The sequence below is a fragment of the Hirundo rustica genome, chromosome 30 (assembly GCF_015227805.2).
Source record: "Hirundo rustica isolate bHirRus1 chromosome 30, bHirRus1.pri.v3, whole genome shotgun sequence".
NCBI lineage: Eukaryota > Metazoa > Chordata > Aves > Passeriformes > Hirundinidae > Hirundo > Hirundo rustica.
Genome location: NC_053479.1, coordinates 75,822 through 93,666, shown reverse-complemented (window position 1 = coordinate 93,666; position 17,845 = coordinate 75,822). Strand labels below are relative to the sequence as shown.

The 17,845-nt window shown below is 48.5% G+C and overlaps 1 protein-coding gene across 3 annotated transcripts in view; it reads left to right on the top strand.

The window, feature by feature from the left end:
* The window catches only part of SCN8A (sodium voltage-gated channel alpha subunit 8), a 55,106-nt gene that overhangs the window by 28,888 nt on the left and 8,373 nt on the right, over positions 1–17,845 (top strand). For all 3 annotated transcript variants that reach the window (XM_058423819.1, XM_058423820.1, XM_040088503.2), the window contains 13 exons: positions 96–231; positions 1,988–2,226; positions 2,388–2,561; positions 3,222–3,578; positions 4,674–5,144; positions 6,169–6,286; positions 7,104–7,258; positions 7,736–7,909; positions 11,555–11,677; positions 15,188–15,472; positions 15,876–15,929; positions 16,638–16,775; positions 17,356–17,460. In XM_058423819.1, coding sequence (XP_058279802.1) covers positions 96–231; positions 1,988–2,226; positions 2,388–2,561; positions 3,222–3,578; positions 4,674–5,144; positions 6,169–6,286; positions 7,104–7,258; positions 7,736–7,909; positions 11,555–11,677; positions 15,188–15,472; positions 15,876–15,929; positions 16,638–16,775; positions 17,356–17,460 — 2,529 coding nt within the window. The remainder of the gene's footprint in view (positions 1–95; positions 232–1,987; positions 2,227–2,387; positions 2,562–3,221; positions 3,579–4,673; positions 5,145–6,168; positions 6,287–7,103; positions 7,259–7,735; positions 7,910–11,554; positions 11,678–15,187; positions 15,473–15,875; positions 15,930–16,637; positions 16,776–17,355; positions 17,461–17,845) is intronic.

Sequence of the window (17,845 nt, the reverse complement as noted above, 5' to 3'; positions counted from 1 at the left end):
GATGTGGAAATGCGGACTGAGTGCTGCATTTCTGGGCTGAGGGTGTGTCAGAGAGGAGACTCAGGTGTGTATTAATCATCGTCTGGATTTTTCAGGGTACCACAGAAATCGAAATTAGGAAGAAGCCTGGCGGGTCTCTCTTGGTCTCAATGGATCAGGTGAACGCATCCTATGGGAGGAAGGATCGGACCAACAGTGTCATGACTGGCTTGACCAACACCCTGGTTGAGGGTAGGTGTGATCTGGGGAGACCCTCGAGCCCCTGCCAGGGCCTAAAGGGGCTCCAGGAGAGCTGGGGATGGACCTTGGACAACGGGCTGGAGGGACAGGACACAGGGAATGGCTTCTCACTGCCAGGGGGCAGGGCTGGATGGGATATGGGAAGGAATTCTTCCCTGTGAGGGTGGGGTTGCCCAGAGAAACTGCCCCATTCCTGGAAGTGTCCAGGGACAGGTTGGGCAAGGCTTGGAGCAACGTGGTCTGGTGGAATTCCGCTCCCCCTGCTTTAGAGCAGCACATATTCATGCATGGTTTTGCCTAAATCTGCTTCTTTTAGATCTTTACTCATAAAGAAATATTTATTAGAGTTTGTTTTACTTGGTTTTTGCATCCAAGTTGTATAGAGATGGAGGTGAAGGCAGCAAAGAGTTGTAACTTCCCAATAGGGAGAATGCAGTGTGGAGGTCAGAGGAGCAGGGGGGTGTCAGGTACGGATGTTCTGTCATCTCCCAAGCACTGGAGAGACTTTTCTTTGCTCCAGTCCGTGGGAGAGAAGGATTGGAGCTGCTCTGGGAGCTGCAATGTGACAGCTGGCAGAAGAGAAAGGGGCTGTTGGATGGTGGGGATTCTGGAATGGACAGCACATGGAGATGAGATTTCCCAATATGTTCTGCAGGAGCCAGCGAGAATTCATGAACAGCAGCCACATGCGGTTGATGATCTCAAATTCCTGCTGTCTCCTGCAATAAAATTGTATGAAAACTAAAATATACTTAGAAACAGAGCAGGGTTTCGCTGCCGCTCCCCTCCTGCGCAAACGCCTACGGGCTCCAGCGCCATGGGCCTCTTTTAACTTCAGAAATTCCAAGGCAACTGAACACTAAGCAACCAGGGAACCAATGGGAAGGAGAGCACAGTGGTCCTTTCCCTTCCCATAAAATATGAAAGGTGAGGGTGCACAGCTGCACAGCCTGACTGGAGCCAGCAAGTCAACAAACGGGGGCAACTCCTCATTTGTACTTTTTTTTTTTCCCCCTAAGCACTTGAGGTAAGCCAGTGTGAAAAAAAAAAATGGACACAGCATTTCTGTGTTTGATTTCTGTAAATGGATGTAGTTAGTCTTAATCAGGTTATTCCTGTTGAAAATCCTTTGCAGCATTATGTCATCTCTTTCCTCTTTTAGACCGTGTCTGTGTTCAGCACAGAATTCATCTCAGTTATTTAAAAACTGGCACCAAAGGCAGTTTGGAATCTGTGACTTTGGTTTTTACTGTGTTGCCTTGATCAGTTCTGAGGTAAATGTAGCCTTCATTTGGAATCATTTGCACTGAATCATCCTGGCGGGGCTGAAGCGCAGGGTTGGAGCTGCGGCTGAGGTGACCTGTGCAGGTGTCATGTAGATGTTGTGTAGGGAACGAGGGGAAGTCATGAAGCTCAGTAGAAATCATGAAATCCCAGAATCCAAGAATTCTTGAGGTTGGAAAAGAGCTCCAAGGTCATTGGGTCTAACCTGTGACTGATCCCCATGCTGTCACCCAGCGCAGAGCACCGAGTGCCACATCCTGTCCTTCCTTGGACACCCCAGGGATGTGGATCCAAACCTCCAAAGCCTCACACCCCTTGCCATGAAGAAACTCCTCCTGATGTCCAGCCTGCCCCCAGCTCCTCGCTGGTGTCACCTCCGTGGCCATTTTCACAAAGTTCACGGCTTTGTAATCCTTCAGCCTCAGAGATGGAGCCTGAACTCTGTTTTGTTTTGTACCTGCAGAGCTGGAGGAGTCCCAGAGGAAGTGTCCCCCTTGCTGGTACAAATTTGCCAACACGTTCCTGATCTGGGAGTGCCACCCGTACTGGATGAAGCTGAAGGAGATCGTGAACTTAATAGTCATGGATCCTTTTGTGGACTTGGCCATCACCATCTGCATCGTGCTGAACACGCTCTTCATGGCCATGGAGCACCACCCCATGACCCCCGAGTTCGAGCACGTGCTCTCCGTGGGGAACCTGGTAAGAGCTGTGCGAAACGCTGCCCACAGCTGCTCCTGCTGGGCTGCCTGGGGGACTGATGTGGGCTGGGGCTTAGAATCAGCTGCATTGTCGAGACTTAGCCTGAGGACCAGAAAATAAACCAGAAATGACTCTTTGCCTGTCTCTCCTCCCCACTCCAGGTTTTCACCGGGATTTTCACAGCAGAAATGTTCCTGAAGCTCATTGCGATGGATCCATACTATTATTTTCAAGAAGGCTGGAACATCTTTGATGGGTTTATTGTCTCCCTCAGTTTAATGGAGCTGAGTCTGGCAGATGTGGAAGGACTTTCTGTGCTGCGATCTTTCCGATTGGTATTCCATATTCCAGCTCTTTTTTGGTGTTGTTATCGTGGGGCTGCTACGGAGCTTAGAATCAGGGAATCATGGAATGTCCTGAGTTGGGAGGGGGCCACAAGGAACATCCAGTGCAGCTCCTGGGCCTGCACAGACACTCCCTGTGGCTCTGAGCTCTGGCAGCGCTGGGGCAGTGCCCAGACAGGGGAAGAAGCTTTTCCTGACATCCATCCTTTCCCTCCCCTGACACGGCTGCAGCCGTTCCCCTCACATGAGGAATTTTCCCATTTAGGGAAAGGGAAGGAGTTTTTCCCATAGGACAAGGGAAGACCCACTTTTTCTGGCTTTGGGGAGGACAGAGAAGGAGTGGTGCCATTTTTCGTGGTCCCTTCTTTCTTCACGACTGCTCTTTATGAGATCTGAGCAGCAGCTTGTTGCATTTGGGCAGGGAAGGGTGGCTTTTCCTTTGGGAGGGGAGATCAGGGTGTGGGGAATAACGAAGTACAAAATACAGCAGCCCAAATTTCCAGAAGGGTTAAGCATTCTCTGCTCCCTGTAACCTCAGTGGCAGAAGCATGAACTTTATGTAAAATACAAGCTGGTTGTTGTTTAGGAAGTTCTGCCTTGTTTTCCTCTTTGTTTACGATTTGTCTGTTTTGTTTTGGGTTTCTTTTGTAGCTGAGAGTCTTCAAACTGGCCAAGTCCTGGCCCACTCTGAACATGCTGATAAAAATCATTGGTAACTCGGTGGGTGCCTTGGGGAATTTGACCTTGGTGCTGGCCATCATCGTGTTCATCTTCGCCGTGGTGGGGATGCAGCTCTTTGGCAAAAGCTACAAGGAGTGTGTCTGCAAGATCAATCCGGAGTGTGAGCTACCCCGCTGGCACATGCACGATTTCTTCCACTCCTTCCTTATTGTCTTCCGTGTGTTGTGTGGGGAGTGGATTGAGACCATGTGGGATTGTATGGAAGTGGCAGGACAGGCCATGTGCTTGATTGTCTTCATGATGGTCATGGTCATCGGAAATTTAGTGGTCAGTAAATGGTTCCTGATGGGCTTTCTTGGTTGCCTCTGGGTGGGGTAGGACTGGGAAGAGCCCAGGCTGAGGGAGCGATGCTGTGTGAGTCCGTTCCTGCTCTCTGGAGGTTCCTCTTGGCCTTTGCTGCATCAATAGTCCCACAGATTTGGGTTGCACAATGTTAAAGACGTTCTGTGCTCCGTGAGGACCTTAAACAGTCACCTGTAAATAAAAACATTTTGCAATGGAAGCTGAAGGTATGAAAGCCTCAGTCAAAGGAGGCAGACCTACACCTGAGCTGAGGGGAAAAAGAAGCTAAAAGAAGCAAACCCTGGCGTTTTAATTGGCAGAAAATGAGATAGTTTGGTGCACAGGGGCAGGTCCTGAGGTGCTAAAACGAGGATGGAGGTTTCTTCTGGAAGCTGCCCACTGGCTCAGTCATGAGGTGCTGCTGTGTGCAGGAATCAGCTGTGAGACTGCACGGCCTGCTGTGTGGGAGGCTGGGCCGGATCCTGATGGTTCCTTCTGGCCTCAAATTTCACAAAGAAAAGCCTGTGGAGGAAAATGTGAGCAAGAATGAAGTCACGTGCACAGTCGCAATTCTTCACAGCAGTTGTGAGCTCTCTCTGAGAGGTCCTGTCTTGCCAAAGGGTTTTGGTAAAATGAGCCTTGGGGATGGTCACTGAGTGTGGGCGAGGAAATAGAGCTGGGAGTCATCACTCAAAACGCCAAGATTCTCCCCATTTTCTCTGAGGCAGAGATGGGACTAAATCACCAAGGCTGAATTTAAATCCCATGGGGATTAAATCTCTCTAACATCAGCAAGGGGCTCGATCCAGGGACCCCTGGTCAGGGAACCTTCTGCAGCATCAGGGTCTGGTACCTCGAACCTCGGGCACCTGGAGGAGCCTGTGGGGCACCAGAGCTGGTTCTGGAGGCAGCTCTGCAGCATCAGGGTCTGGTACCTCGAACCTTGGGCACCTGGAGGAGCCTGTGGGGCACCAGAGCTGGTTCTGGAGAAGCTCTGCAGCATCAGCAGGGCTCGGGGGCCGAGCAGCTTTGGGAATCCCCCCCTTGTGTGTCAGTCCAGCATCACCTCTTCCCTTCCAGGTGCTGAACCTGTTCCTGGCCTTGCTGCTGAGCTCCTTCAGCGCGGACAACCTGGCAGCCACGGACGACGACGGGGAGATGAACAACCTGCAGATCTCGGTGATCCGCATCAAGAAGGGCATTGCCTGGACCAAGGCCAAGGTGCGGGAGTTCATGCAGGCTCACTTCAAGCAGAGAGAGGCCGACGAGGTGAAGCCTCTGGACGAGCTGTACGACAAGAAGGTGAACTGCATCGCCAACCACACCGGCGCCGACATCAACAGGGACATCGACTTCCTCAAGAACGGCAACGGCACCACCAGCGGCATCGGCAGCAGCGTGGAGAAGTACATCATCGACGAGGACCACATGTCCTTCATCAACAACCCCAACCTCACCGTGCGCGTCCCCATCGCCGTCGGCGAGTCGGACTTCGAGAACCTCAACACGGAGGATTTCAGCAGCGACACGGATCCCGACGGCAGCAAGGAGGTGAGCTGCTCCTGGCAGTTCCAGGCTTTCTGTGCTGCCAGCGCTGACCCCAGCAAACGCTGCATTGACCTGAGGGCGTGGAGCAGCTCCCAAAACTGAGTGACAGCACCGGGATTGTGGGTCTGTGGTTTGGATAGAAGCGTGTGATAGCGCAGCGTGCAAAACTCAGAGTTTAGGGGTTCAGAATACAGTAATAGATAAAAAGCAAGTGGAGGATTTAGGGCAGAGGCTGAGTCCTTCTTTTTCACCTTCTTTATGGGTCGGTGGGATTTTATAATTGGATAGAAAAATCCACAGTGCAGGCCATGGGTGGTTGGTTATGGGGTTAAAAGTAAAAATAATTTAGGTGTCACTTCTTAATTGGACAGTTTGTCCTTAAAAGGCCTTGTAGAGAGAGAGAGGGCTCCATTTTTTAGTTTGTTAGCTACAAGTGCTGTAGAGCTCACAGTTTATGAGAATGTAATAGAGACAAGAATTGGTAGACATCTGAGTCTGAACAAGAAATACTGTCTGTCACATTTAATCCTGACTCTGGCAGAAAAAGAAGTTAAAAGCGACAGGGAGGAGTGCTGAAAGTTCATTCAAGTTGTTCAGCCCGCTGTGAGTGCCTGGGAGCCTCTTGGCAGGGAGAACTGCATAGTTCCAGCACTAAACTTGTATTTGTGTTGTGATGCTGCCTCTGCACTCAAGACAGAAGTTTCTTATGCTCTGTAGAAAGTCACAAATACTTATATAATGTAAGATATATATAATCATAGAATGGGTTGAAAGGGACCTTAAAGATCATCCGGTTCCAACCCCTTCCATGGACACCTTTCATAATAAATACTGATAAATACTGATAAATACTGATAAATACTTCATCCTGTCTGTCCTGGTAACGTGGGACATAAGCTGGGTCAGGATCTCAGCGACCAAAGGGAGGAAACAGCTCTGGTGCCAGTAGATGTGAACAAATGGCTGAGTCCTGCTGAGGTTTGATATTTGAGCTGGTTGTTGATTGGAGTGGGGTTCTGTGTTGCAGAAACTCGACGAGACCAGCTCCTCTGAGGGCAGCACCATTGACATAAAGCCCGAGGTGGAGGAGGTCCCGGTGGAGGCACCTGAGGAGTACCTGGACCCCGATGCCTGCTTCACAGAGGGTGAGGAGGAGTGAAGGGAGAGGCTCTGGGTTAGGTCAGCCTGGAGCAGGCCTGGCTCTCAGCTTACCTCAAGGCCCTCCTTGGGTGCTGCTGCACTAATTCTGAGGAGTTTGCAAAGTGAAGCTCTCAGAGGTGCAGCTGCCATGGCTGGATGTCAGTCACAGGATTATTCAATAGTTTGTGTTGGAAGGGACCTCAGAGCTCATCCAAATTTACCCCCTGCCATGGCAGGGACACCTCCCACTGTCCCAGGTTATCCCAAACCCTGTCCAGCCTGGCCTTGGGCACTGCCAGGGATCCAGGAACAGCTGCAGCTGCTCTGGGCACCCTGTGCCAGGGCCTGGCACCCTCCCGGGGGAATTTCTAAAGAATTAGGGATGACCTGTAGTAGAACAGGATGATTTTTGTACGGCTGCTGCTGGGAGTACTTAGAAGCAGAGTACTTTTCCTTTCCTGTAACTGGCCTCAATGTCTGTCAAGAGCCGATCCGTTACAGGAATTCCCATGGCAAAGATGCTTTAAATGGTTCAAGGTTATTTTATCAGCAAGTTTTCCATTTGTCTCCTCAAGAGCATGGACCTCACCAAATAGAACGAGCTGCTCTGTTCCCAGACTGAAGTTAATTCTGGTTACAGGCACAGAAGGGGCCAAACAACCCTAGAATCCTCAAGAATGCAAAGGTTTTAACTCACATTAAAACTTATTCGGCATGGTTCGTGTTGGCGACACCAAAACTGGTTCTAGACAGTGGGAATTTACTGTTTTCACCTGAAATCCTGTGTTTGCTGAGGGAAGGTGTGCCCTGTCCCTGTTCCAGGCTGTATGCAGCGCTGCAAGTGTTGTCAGGTCAACATTGAGGAGGGGCTGGGAAAGTCGTGGTGGACCTTGAGGAAAACTTGTTTCCTGATTGTGGAGCACAATTGGTTTGAGACTTTCATCATCTTCATGATCCTCCTCAGCAGTGGTGCTCTGGTAAGTAAAATATGTGTAGTCCAGAGGTGCTGGGCTCAGGGAAATCTAATTGTGTGCAGGAAATTGTGGGAAAAAGCAAACTCTGGAAAACAACTCCTTGGTGGTACTCTACAAAAGCTTTTATTAATGTTTTTAGTTTGGTATAAATAAAGAACAAAGCCTTCAGATCTGGGTTCTGATCCTAGTTTGACTAGAAGTGTGAGGATCTGGGAAAAGTCAGCCTGTACCTGTGTCTGATTTCATGGAATCACAAATTCCCAGAACCACTGAGGTCAGAAAAACCCTTCAACACCATCAGGTCCAACCCGTGACTAAAACAAAATCAGTTTTCTGTTTGATTTATATGTTTATATATATATATAAAAATATTTAGCTCACCTGTCACTGTGTGTTGAACTCACCTCAGTATCATTTGAAGCTCCTGGAATAACTGGAATAAATTCCACACAATGACACGAGCTCCTGGTCATTTCCCAGGCTTTTGAGGACATTTACATCGAGCAGAGGAAAACCATCCGGACCATCCTGGAGTATGCAGACAAGGTCTTCACCTACATTTTCATCCTGGAGATGCTGCTGAAGTGGTGTGCCTATGGATTTGTCAAGTTCTTCACCAACGCCTGGTGCTGGCTGGATTTCCTCATCGTGGCTGTATGTATCCTCTCCTTATTTCTGCCTGGAAAAGCTCTGCTGGGAATGTTTCCTCCTCAGATCCTAACCGGGTCATAGAGTTACAGTGGGTCAGTCCCAGATGTCTGTGAGTTCCCAGATCAAGGATAAAACCCTTGAGCCCTTGGGGTGTTTCCTGTGCAGCTGTGAGATCTCTGCCCTGCAGGGACCAAGGAGGATTTTCCAGCCCTTGACTCTTTTGCTCTGCTGAAAATAGAATTTCCAGGAGACCTGTCCTGTTCCCAGTGGGGAGCTGTGCAGCTGTGGCATCCCTTGGTGACATTCCAAGGAGCTCCATTCTCTGTAATCATTTTCTTGCATTATTAATGGTGAGGGGGTGATGAGGCAGCAGAAGCTCCCCATCCCACCAGGTCTGCTCTGAGCGCTGGGCACGTGGATTTGTGGGAATCTCGGTCCTTGGAGAGCTCCTCGTGCACAGTGAAGCTCAGCAGCATCCATCTCCTGTTGGAAAGAAACAGGAAGGAAAAAAGCAGGATCATATCAAACAAGGAAGCTCAGAGGTTGTAGTGTGGAGTCAGGGACTGCTCCACCCTGGGATCCCCCTGCAGAAATCTCGGGAGGGAGGATAAATCTGAGAAATAACAAAAAAAAAAAAAAAAAAAGGAGGATAAATTGTAGAATTAGAAGAAAAAAAGACAATAGAGAGAAGTTTTCACAGTAAATTTCGCTCTGAAGCACAGCAAGGGAATTTAAATCAAATGGAATTTCTGCTGTCCAAAGTGGCTGAAAATTGTGTAATGCAGTAGGAAATTTCCGGGAATTTAGAATCCCAAGTGCTTGGATTCCTTTAAAGTGTTTCATCACATCCATCTGGGATTCAGTGGCTCTAGTGACTGCCCCAGGAGCAAGTATGTTAAAAAAGAATTACAAGTTTTTCCAGGCTTCTCCTTTGGAACACTCTGTGTATGATTCAGTTGCTGTTCAGCACCGTTACCACTCTGGAAATATTCCTGAGTAGGTGGAAGGAGCTATGCTTGGAATTCAGGGGCAGAACTGACTCAAACTCCGTGTTTCCTGTAGGAAAATTGAAATTTGAAATTTTAATTTTTTTTTTTTAAATCCTCCCTGATCCCCTCAGCACCTTTCTTTGGACACAACCTGCAGGTTGTAAGTTTTATTTTCGGACAGTAACCCTGGATCTCTCTCGCTGCCTGAAGGTAAAGCAGGAGTTTCATTCCAGTAGTTTTAAGTGCAGTTTAATGGGCAGATGTGGTACAAGTTTAATTTCCTTCCCATGTATCTGGGAGTGGAGTAAAGATCAGGAAATTCCCAGGCAGGAAGGGAAGTGCAGAAGGATTTGGAATTCCCAGGGCTCAAGGAGGAATTCCTGTTTTCCCTTGGTGTCACAGACAGAAGAGTTTTTCCCTGGAAAAAGAAATCTGAAATGTGACTTTGAGATGCCAAAATATCCCTCAGCAAAATCTCAGCAGTGCTTTGTGTCCTGTATCTGTTGAATCACAACTTTGAACCTGAATTTCGTGGCGTGTTGTGGAAGGGGCTGGAGCGAGCCAGGGCAGCAGGGAATGAGCCTTTGCATCCTAACAACGCTCTTGGATGTTATTTTGCAGGTTGCTATAGCATTGTCCAATTCCCCTCATCCCCAAAGCTTCCTGGGTGTGTTTGTGAAGACTTTTACTGGGTAATAATGAAGGATTCTGCTTTCCAGTCAATCTGGGATTCCCTTTGTCCGACCTCGGTGCCTGCCGTGTCTTCTGTTGGAATGTCCTCAGGGAATGATCCTCAGAGACCCCTAAAAATCTCAAACAGCCTTTCCTGTCCTGGTCTTAAGTGTCCTGCTCGGGAGTAAGGTGTTATCCCGAGGGGAAGAAGCTCTAAAAATGAGAATTCTTTGTTCATGGAATGATGGAATGGTTTGGGCTGGAAGGGCCCTTAAAGCTCGTCCTGTTCCTTGGGCAGGGACAGCTTCCGCTGCCCGGCCTGGCCCTGGGCACTGCCAGGGATCCAGGGGCAGCTCCCAGGGGTGGGGCACTTCAGTGTTACATCCACGGGGTAAATAGATGGCACCTCCAAATCCATCGGATTTTTATATTGAATTACGTTTATATTTAAGATTTTTACATACTGGCATTGCCAAGGGCTCAGCCCTGGCCTGACTGAGCTGATTTTGCCTCTCAAAGGCTTCGTTGGAACCTTTGGGACATCACTGGCATGGTTCACATCCATGGAATTTTGAAGTCTGATGGAAAAACCAAAGCACTTTGTGGCCATCTATTGTGATCTGTTGTGGCCACTTATTTTGGGGGAAGATGCCGTGGAATTGTGGAATGGTTTGAGTTGGAAGGAACCTTAAAATCATTTAATTCCAAGTCCCTGCTGTGGACAGGGCCAAACCTTCCATATGAAGATGCAAAAAGCGCGTGAGCCACATGCCCTAATGTGAAATCTCAATTTTCCCACTCATTTATGCATTTCAAATCCGAATCTGGCATTTCCCTGAAATACGCGTGGAATAAGAATCATCCTTGTAATTAATTCCGCATTATTATTTTAATATCTTTCTGTAAAAGACTGATCCATGGGAAGTGTGCTGTTCTGAGAATCCAGCTGGAGCCCCACCTGTTCCAGGAGGAGGTCCCGTGGTTTTTGTCTCTTGCTGTATATGGATGTCTATTTTTTTTCCCTAAAAAGGGTTCATGTCTCTTTGTTACCTGTGTGGAGTGTGATGTTAGGGACAAAAGGGAGGAGTGGCCGCTGCTGTGCCGTGTCTGCGACTGTCCACACGTGCCCAGGCCGTGTCTGGGGCTCGCTGCCTTTAAGGATATCTGATAATTCAGGTTTAGAGCCCGGGTCTGACTGTGGCTGCTCGGCAGGAAAAGCGCTGGAGCACGGATCACAAACCGCTGTAGCTCAGCACACGCCTCTGGGCAGCTGTAGGAGCAGGATCGGTGCCGGGCATCGCCGCTGGAGCGGGCAGGAAATAGGGATGCGTGGTGTGACGGGCAGGGAGCAGCCCCAGCCTCGTCTGGTGAGGCAGGAGGAGCCGGGACGAGGCTCAGGATGTCCAGAGTGAGGCGGGACAGCTCGGCCCAGGTGTGCAGTGTGTGTATTTATCTGTATTCTTTCTCATAGGTACCTTTAACATTTGTCTGGCTTAAATTTCATGGGCGCCGCCGGGATCCGTGCAGCCGGTAAAGGGCGAGGGTAAGGTTTTTGGGTTTTTGTCATCGTTTGGGCTCTTCCTTCCACAGCCCCTCTCCGTGTGTGTCTCTGCCTCTCTCTCTCACTGATCTCTCCCCTCTGTTCTTTTCTCAACCGCATTATTTCCTTCCAGGTCGGTTCAGTCAAGTGAAGTAGGCAGCTGGTGTCATGGCTTCGGTATTTGGGGCGGCCCAGGTGGCTCCTGGGCTGGGCAATCAGGGCTAGGGGATCCAATCTAACAGTCTGGAACCTTTTTTTTCTTTTTCTTTTTTTTTTTTTTTTTTGTTTTTAGTTTTTTTTTTTTCCTTTTTCTCTTTTTGTTGTTGTTGGTTTGTTTTTTTTTTTACTCTCGTTTTTTCTTTCTGTTTTTGTTGTTGTTGTTTTGGGTTTTTTTCTCCTGTTTTTTTCTGCTTTTTTCTTTCTATTTTTTTTCTATTTTCTGTGTAGGTCTCTTTAGTCAGCCTTATAGCTAATGCCCTGGGCTACTCGGAACTAGGTGCCATAAAATCCCTTAGGACACTAAGAGCCTTGAGGCCTTTAAGAGCGTTGTCCCGATTTGAGGGCATGAGGGTAAGATGCCATTAGCAGCCCATCCTTCTGCATGCCCGGCGAGCGGTTTTTTTTAAAAGCATGCTAGAACTGATCAAAACTGGTGGAAAGAAAATTCCAAACTAGAATCATGATGCAGCTGCTGACTTGATCACCTCTCTGTGGATGTAACCCTCACCCTGCTGCACCCTCCCCTCTAAGCAAGGGAGATGCACAAGCTGCCTCATTACATTAATTACTGGCCCAAACCACCTGCCATTCGTAGCCGATGTCCACACTTGGCTGTTCTCATTTGGCCTGGCTTTGACCTCGAGCATCCGAGGGGCTTCTCAGCTGGAACTTTTATTTTACTTTTTTTTTTACTTTTTTTATTTTATTTTTTTTTATTATTTTATTTTTTTGGATCTAGGGAGAATCACCAGGTGCAAAGAAGCAGAATTGGAACCACCTTCAGGGTCTCTGGGCCCCTCTGGGTGTTGGCTCTTGGTGGAATTGGATTGAAAGACTCTGTCTGAGGGGGTTTCAAAAAAATATCCAGGGAAAAGGCTTCTGCCTCTGAGGCTCAGTGCAGGAAGGCGCTGGGGGGAGCTCAGCTCTTTGGAAACTTTGGTTTCATTCCTCTTGTTGCACCTTGTTGTTCTCGGTCCAGTCTGGTGGTGACTGGCAGCCTTGTCTGGTAGTGAAGCTTTTCCTTTCTGTCCCTTTCCTTTTTCCATGCTTTTTTGGTCCCTGTCCTGTCACTGTGGAACCAGAACAAAGCACAAGCAAAGCATTGAACTTAACGAGCTTTCCTTGAATTGGCACCGCTCCCTTGGGGGTTTCAATTATTGCAGTGTCTCACTGCTTTGCCACTAATATTCTGTCATTTTGATGCACTTTTTTTCCCCCCATTTGGGATTGAATAGTCTCCTAAGAACGTGCAAAAAAAAAATTGTGTAGTGAAAAAAATGAAATAAAGGGTGTTTCATATGAATGGATTTGCCAGGTGCTCTCAGAACAAGAGTTGGGGTTTTGTGCTAAATCTCATGTAGCTCATAACCAGAGATACTGCAAGAGGGGAAATCACACATTTCAAAGGACGAGGGAAGGGAATCGCAGTCACAGTTTTACTTCAGGGTCTGTGTGGAGCAATTCCATCTGGATCCTTCTGGAGCAATTCCACCTGGATCCTCCTGGTCTTTGGATTTGCTGTAGCCCAAAATCCAGCCCCAGAGGAGCAGTGAGCTCCCCAAATCCCCTGGGAAGTAACAGAAATATGTGAGCTCCAAACCCTGAGGAGGTGTTTTCTCTCTGAGACCTTCTCCTGCTGTTATTTCTTTGTGTCATTAGTTTAGTTCTACACTGAAATCCACAGCAGAGGCACCAAGGAAGAAAAGTTTCCATTGGCACAGAGGTGGAGCTTTTCTGGGCTGGGTTTGGGTCCCACCCAGAAGTTTGATCAGCAGGAACAGGCCTGGCACTAAACCTGGAGAAACTAAAAGCTGTTTTTAAGCTGTGCTGGGGAGAAGCTTTCTGGTGTACAATCAGAAATTAGGAAATTCTCATGTTTGACCTGGGGGATTTTCACCACGGGGAAGTTGGTGGTTATGACTGCAGCCCTGTGAGGTTCCCAAACCCAATTATTTTTCCTTTGTTTTGATTTGGAGACAAGTGTCACTGCCCCATCCGACCAAAACAATTCCTGTGAGCCAGGGAACAGAGATCTGAAATGCCTTTGCAAAGGAGACTGAAACTGTAGTTCTTTGCTTTTCTCTCCATAGCAATCTGCATTTCCAGGAGCTTGCTCTGCTCTGAACTTGGTCAGGGAGTTTGATAGTGATGCTGTGAGACATGCATGTGTTCTTGTCAGCCTGCACACAAAAGCCATGTTCCTTCTCTCACTCCTTTTGGAAAGCTCTGTAGAGGTAATGAATCAGAAATTCCATATTTCAGGAGGGTTTTACCCTTTTTTTGCTTCATGCAGTAGCTGGAATAATTCCGTGTGTTCCTGGGAGGATGTGACCCGGGAAGTCCTGCTGGTGTGGGGCTGGTGTCCGGCAGCTGAGTGTCCTGTTGGGATGAAGGGAGTGAGAGCACAGACATCCACTGCAGCCTGGGGCTCTCTCCTGTGCCTGCCTGGGTGCAGTGATGAATTCCTGACATCATTTAGCAGCTGGAACAGAGGATTCACTGCATCACTGTGGTCTTCAACTTTCCTCATTCCTTTATCTCTGAGTGGTTTGGGTTGGTGTCGGATTATCCCTTTTTTTGACCCAGAGAGGGGGCTCCTGAGGGGTGTTTTAAAGGCCTTTATTCCATTTTCAGTCCCATCAGAAGGGTGGGACGGTGCAGATTCACAATTCCCATGGCCTTTCTCAGCACATTTTATCTGGGTTTGCACACACATGCACAGGACTGTGTGAGAATTTGAGAATCCTCTACAGATCCATTTCCCAGGGCTTGGGAGGGACCTTAAATCCTGTGCAGTCCCAGCCCTGGCCGCTCCCAGCTGAGCCCAGCCCCGGCGCAGGCTGCTGCCGTGTGTGTGCTGGTGGCCCCAGCGCGGGGCTGCTGCGGGAGCAGAGCCCAGCACGAGCTGTGGCTCCTGTTCCTCCCCAGGCTCCCCGAGTGGCTGAGCTGCCTCTCAGAGCTGAGGCAAAGGGATAGCGACAGTTGAGGGTTATGATCATCTATTAAAGGAACCTAAATTAGGAGAGCGTAATAAAAGATTTAACGGCCTGCTGACCCGCCTCTATTAAAAGCTTACATCTCGGTGGTGTGTTGGCCGGGGATGCTCAGGGACACGGTGCTCCCAAACTGTGCAAGGCTGAAATTAGGGAGGTTTGAGCTCTCTCACAGACCCCATCCTCGCTGCCGCCGCGTTTGCTGCCCGCTGGAGGAAGGAACATGGCTTTTGTGTCCTCTGGAGCCTGCCAGGCTGCATGCTCAGCTCTGCCTGGCACAACGTGACTGGCCTTGCTTAGTCCACAGTACGATCTTGGTGTTACTCAGTGCTTTAGTGTGACCACAGTGATGCTGGGCTTGGTCCTGACCCCACTGCTGGGGCCCCTGGTGGGAGCAGGACCAGGCCCCGGAGTGAAAACAGCCTTGTTTGAATGTGGGGAATGGCTGGAGGGGCTGCTGGCCGAGAAAACCTCCCAAATCCACGAGCAGAAGTGTCCTCACACCTGGCTCTGAGAAGATTCCATCCAGGAGCTTGTTTATTACAGCAGAGAGCCTGAGCCCCCTTCCACCTTTGGGCAATTAAATTTGCATAACGTAATTGTTGTTTAATTGAAGAACAAACAATCCAAACTCTGTAAATCCAACAGCGTGGCCTGTTTTGTTTTGAAAACAGAGCTTCCCCTGGGTGGCTCTGAAGCAGAATTTGAAGCTTGGAACAAGTTCCCTGCCAACTTTTGCGTGGGGCAACCGCCTCCAGTGTGTCAGCGGCCTGGTCCCCCATTCCCCCCCAAAAACAGCTGTACTGATGCTTGCTGTCTCCTGCCTCGTGTTTTATACTGAAACTTTTTCCCACCCCTTCCAACACAGGTGGTTGTCAATGCCTTGGTTGGCGCTATCCCTTCCATTATGAATGTCTTGTTGGTCTGCCTTATCTTCTGGCTGATTTTCAGCATTATGGGGGTTAACCTGTTTGCCGGGAAATATCATTACTGCTTTAATGAAACAGCTGAGCATCGCTTTGAGATAGATGTTGTTAACAACAAGACAGACTGCGAAGCTCTGATGCCGCCCAACTCCACGGAGATCCGATGGAAGAATGTGAAAATTAACTTTGACAACGTTGGGGCAGGATATCTGGCTCTCCTGCAAGTTGTAAGTGGCTTTCTCCCATTGCCCCGCTGGTGGGAAATGCAAAATGCTCCTGGTGCGTTTTATGTGCTTCCCTCCCTCTGAAACTCCGCTGGGGCTGGGGCTGGAATGGATTTTTCATTTTATATTTCTTCTCTTTCCTAATCCATGGGTCTTGCAGCACCGTAGAGGGCCCAGGTCTGCCCACTCACCCTTGGCCTGGTTGAACCTCGTGAGGTTCCCGTGGCTCAGCTACTTGAGCTTGATGTGTGTAATTCACATTAAATGAAAAGAGAAATATTTAAATAACACTGAAGTTCATTATACAGGGCCATCAAGAGTGCCAGGGAGTCCTCGGCAGAGCTGGCACGATTCAGGCTTGCTCCTGCATTTTGGGTGAACTCTGTCTCTGTGTTTTCTTGGCCAGGCCACGTTCAAGGGCTGGATGGACATCATGTACGCAGCTGTAGATTCCAGAAAGGTAACGTGCAGGACACGCTCCCCTCCCCTTGCTTCTCTCTGCTCTTTTGCTGTGGTAAAATCAATATTAAAAGCTGTAGGGCTGTGTTGGTAGCACGTATTTCGTGCTGTGGTTGTTTCATTTGCTCTGGTGGTCTGATGAGTTAAAAGATGCTGAAGAAAATCCCAAAAAGAGCAGGTTCTTCTGGTTGGTTTTTTATTGTTCTACTCCAGCTGGAGTAGAAATACAGTGGAGGAAGGAATGCAATGAAGTTACAGATTTAATAATTAGAATAAATTATGGGGAGGAATGAGCCAGAAGTGAATCCTATGTCTGTGTGGAAGTCTGAGCATTAGTGTGAATCCAACTGTGGAATTATGTCTGGGTTGGAGGTCATTCCCCAGGCACTTTGCTGGTTCCTGCGTGCTGGAATCATGCAAATACCATGACTTCATTTTTGCTTTCAATTTTTTTTCCCCGTTCTGTGCTCTTGGTTTTATATCAAACATAAAATTGATATTTTTAAATGGATTTTCTTGTCCTGCACTGAATGCAGGTTTGAAACAAGTGAGACTGTGCCAGGAAAAGGTTAAAATGTTCTTCTGTTCTTTGATCTTTTTGGTCCTACATCTTCAAAAGGAAGTTTGGGAACACAACCAATCTTATTTTGCCTTTATTTGTATGATGTCTTTGAAATGTCATTTGTTGCTCTTCTTATCTCCCCTTCAGCAAGAAGAGCAGCCCAAGTACGAGGACAACATTTACATGTACATTTATTTTGTTATCTTCATCATCTTTGGTTCCTTTTTCACCCTGAACTTGTTCATTGGTGTCATCATCGACAACTTCAACCAACAAAAGAAAAAGATAAGTGATCTGTGTTTGCTGATTCGAGCTCGGGCCTGTTCCAGGAGCCTTGGCTCTTCAGGCTGCTGGGTTTTCTCTGCAAACAAAGGCATTTTGGGGCATAAACCTCCTTTTTTAGAGCTGTGGGTCTCTTGGTGAATCACAGGAATGGCTGAGCACAACATGCAGCCCAAGGCTGATTAAACTACAGCCAGAATAAATGTGTTCCCTAGACCACATTTTTGTGCATTTGGCGGGTTTTTGTGCCCTGACTAAAATACAGACTGGAAGCAAGATGTGCTCTTGCCTCTGTCTCTGTCCCTCATCCTGCTTTTCCTCTGAGTCAAGCTGAGGATTTGCATCCTGCGAATGCCCTCACACCCCAGAGGGGAGGGAGGGATGGGGAATGAGGCAGTGCAGTGAAACAGCTCATTTGTGGGAAAACAGTGATTTTTAGAGAGCGGTCAGTGCACCCTGGCTGTTGCTGTCAGTTATTCCTGTCCTCTCACCTGGCAGGTGCCCTCCTGCCTCAGCTGGGGTTTGCTCCTCTCCCCTCTCTTTCATGAGCTGATTGTAACCAGTTTTCCTTTTGCCCCTTTACTTTGGAGGTCAAGATATTTTCATGACAGAAGAACAGAAGAAGTATTATAATGCCATGAAAAAACTGGGCTCAAAGAAGCCTCAAAAACCCATTCCCCGACCTCTGGTGAGTACGTTGGAGGGAGCTCAGGGGAAACCTGTGGAGCAGAGTTCAGAGGAGCTTTGTCTCCAGATCACTTTGTTCTAACTCATGCCAGGCTCCTCATCACCCTGGTCTTGCTGTTGTAACTCAGGTGTCACCTGCAAAGGTTAAAACACTTGCACTGGGGTGGGTGTGAATCAGGAAAATAATCCAAAATTTCCCCATGGATGTGGAGTAGCAACCTCCCGGCACTTGCAGGAGAACCTTTGGCAATTATCCAGCCTTGGGGGCTTCACTGGGGGAGAACTGAGCTCATTCCCCTGCTTCCTGAAAGACTTTGAATCCCTCAGGAAGCCCAAAAGGGGTTTGGGTCGAGTCCCTCAGATGCTGTATGGATAAAGCATCCTGC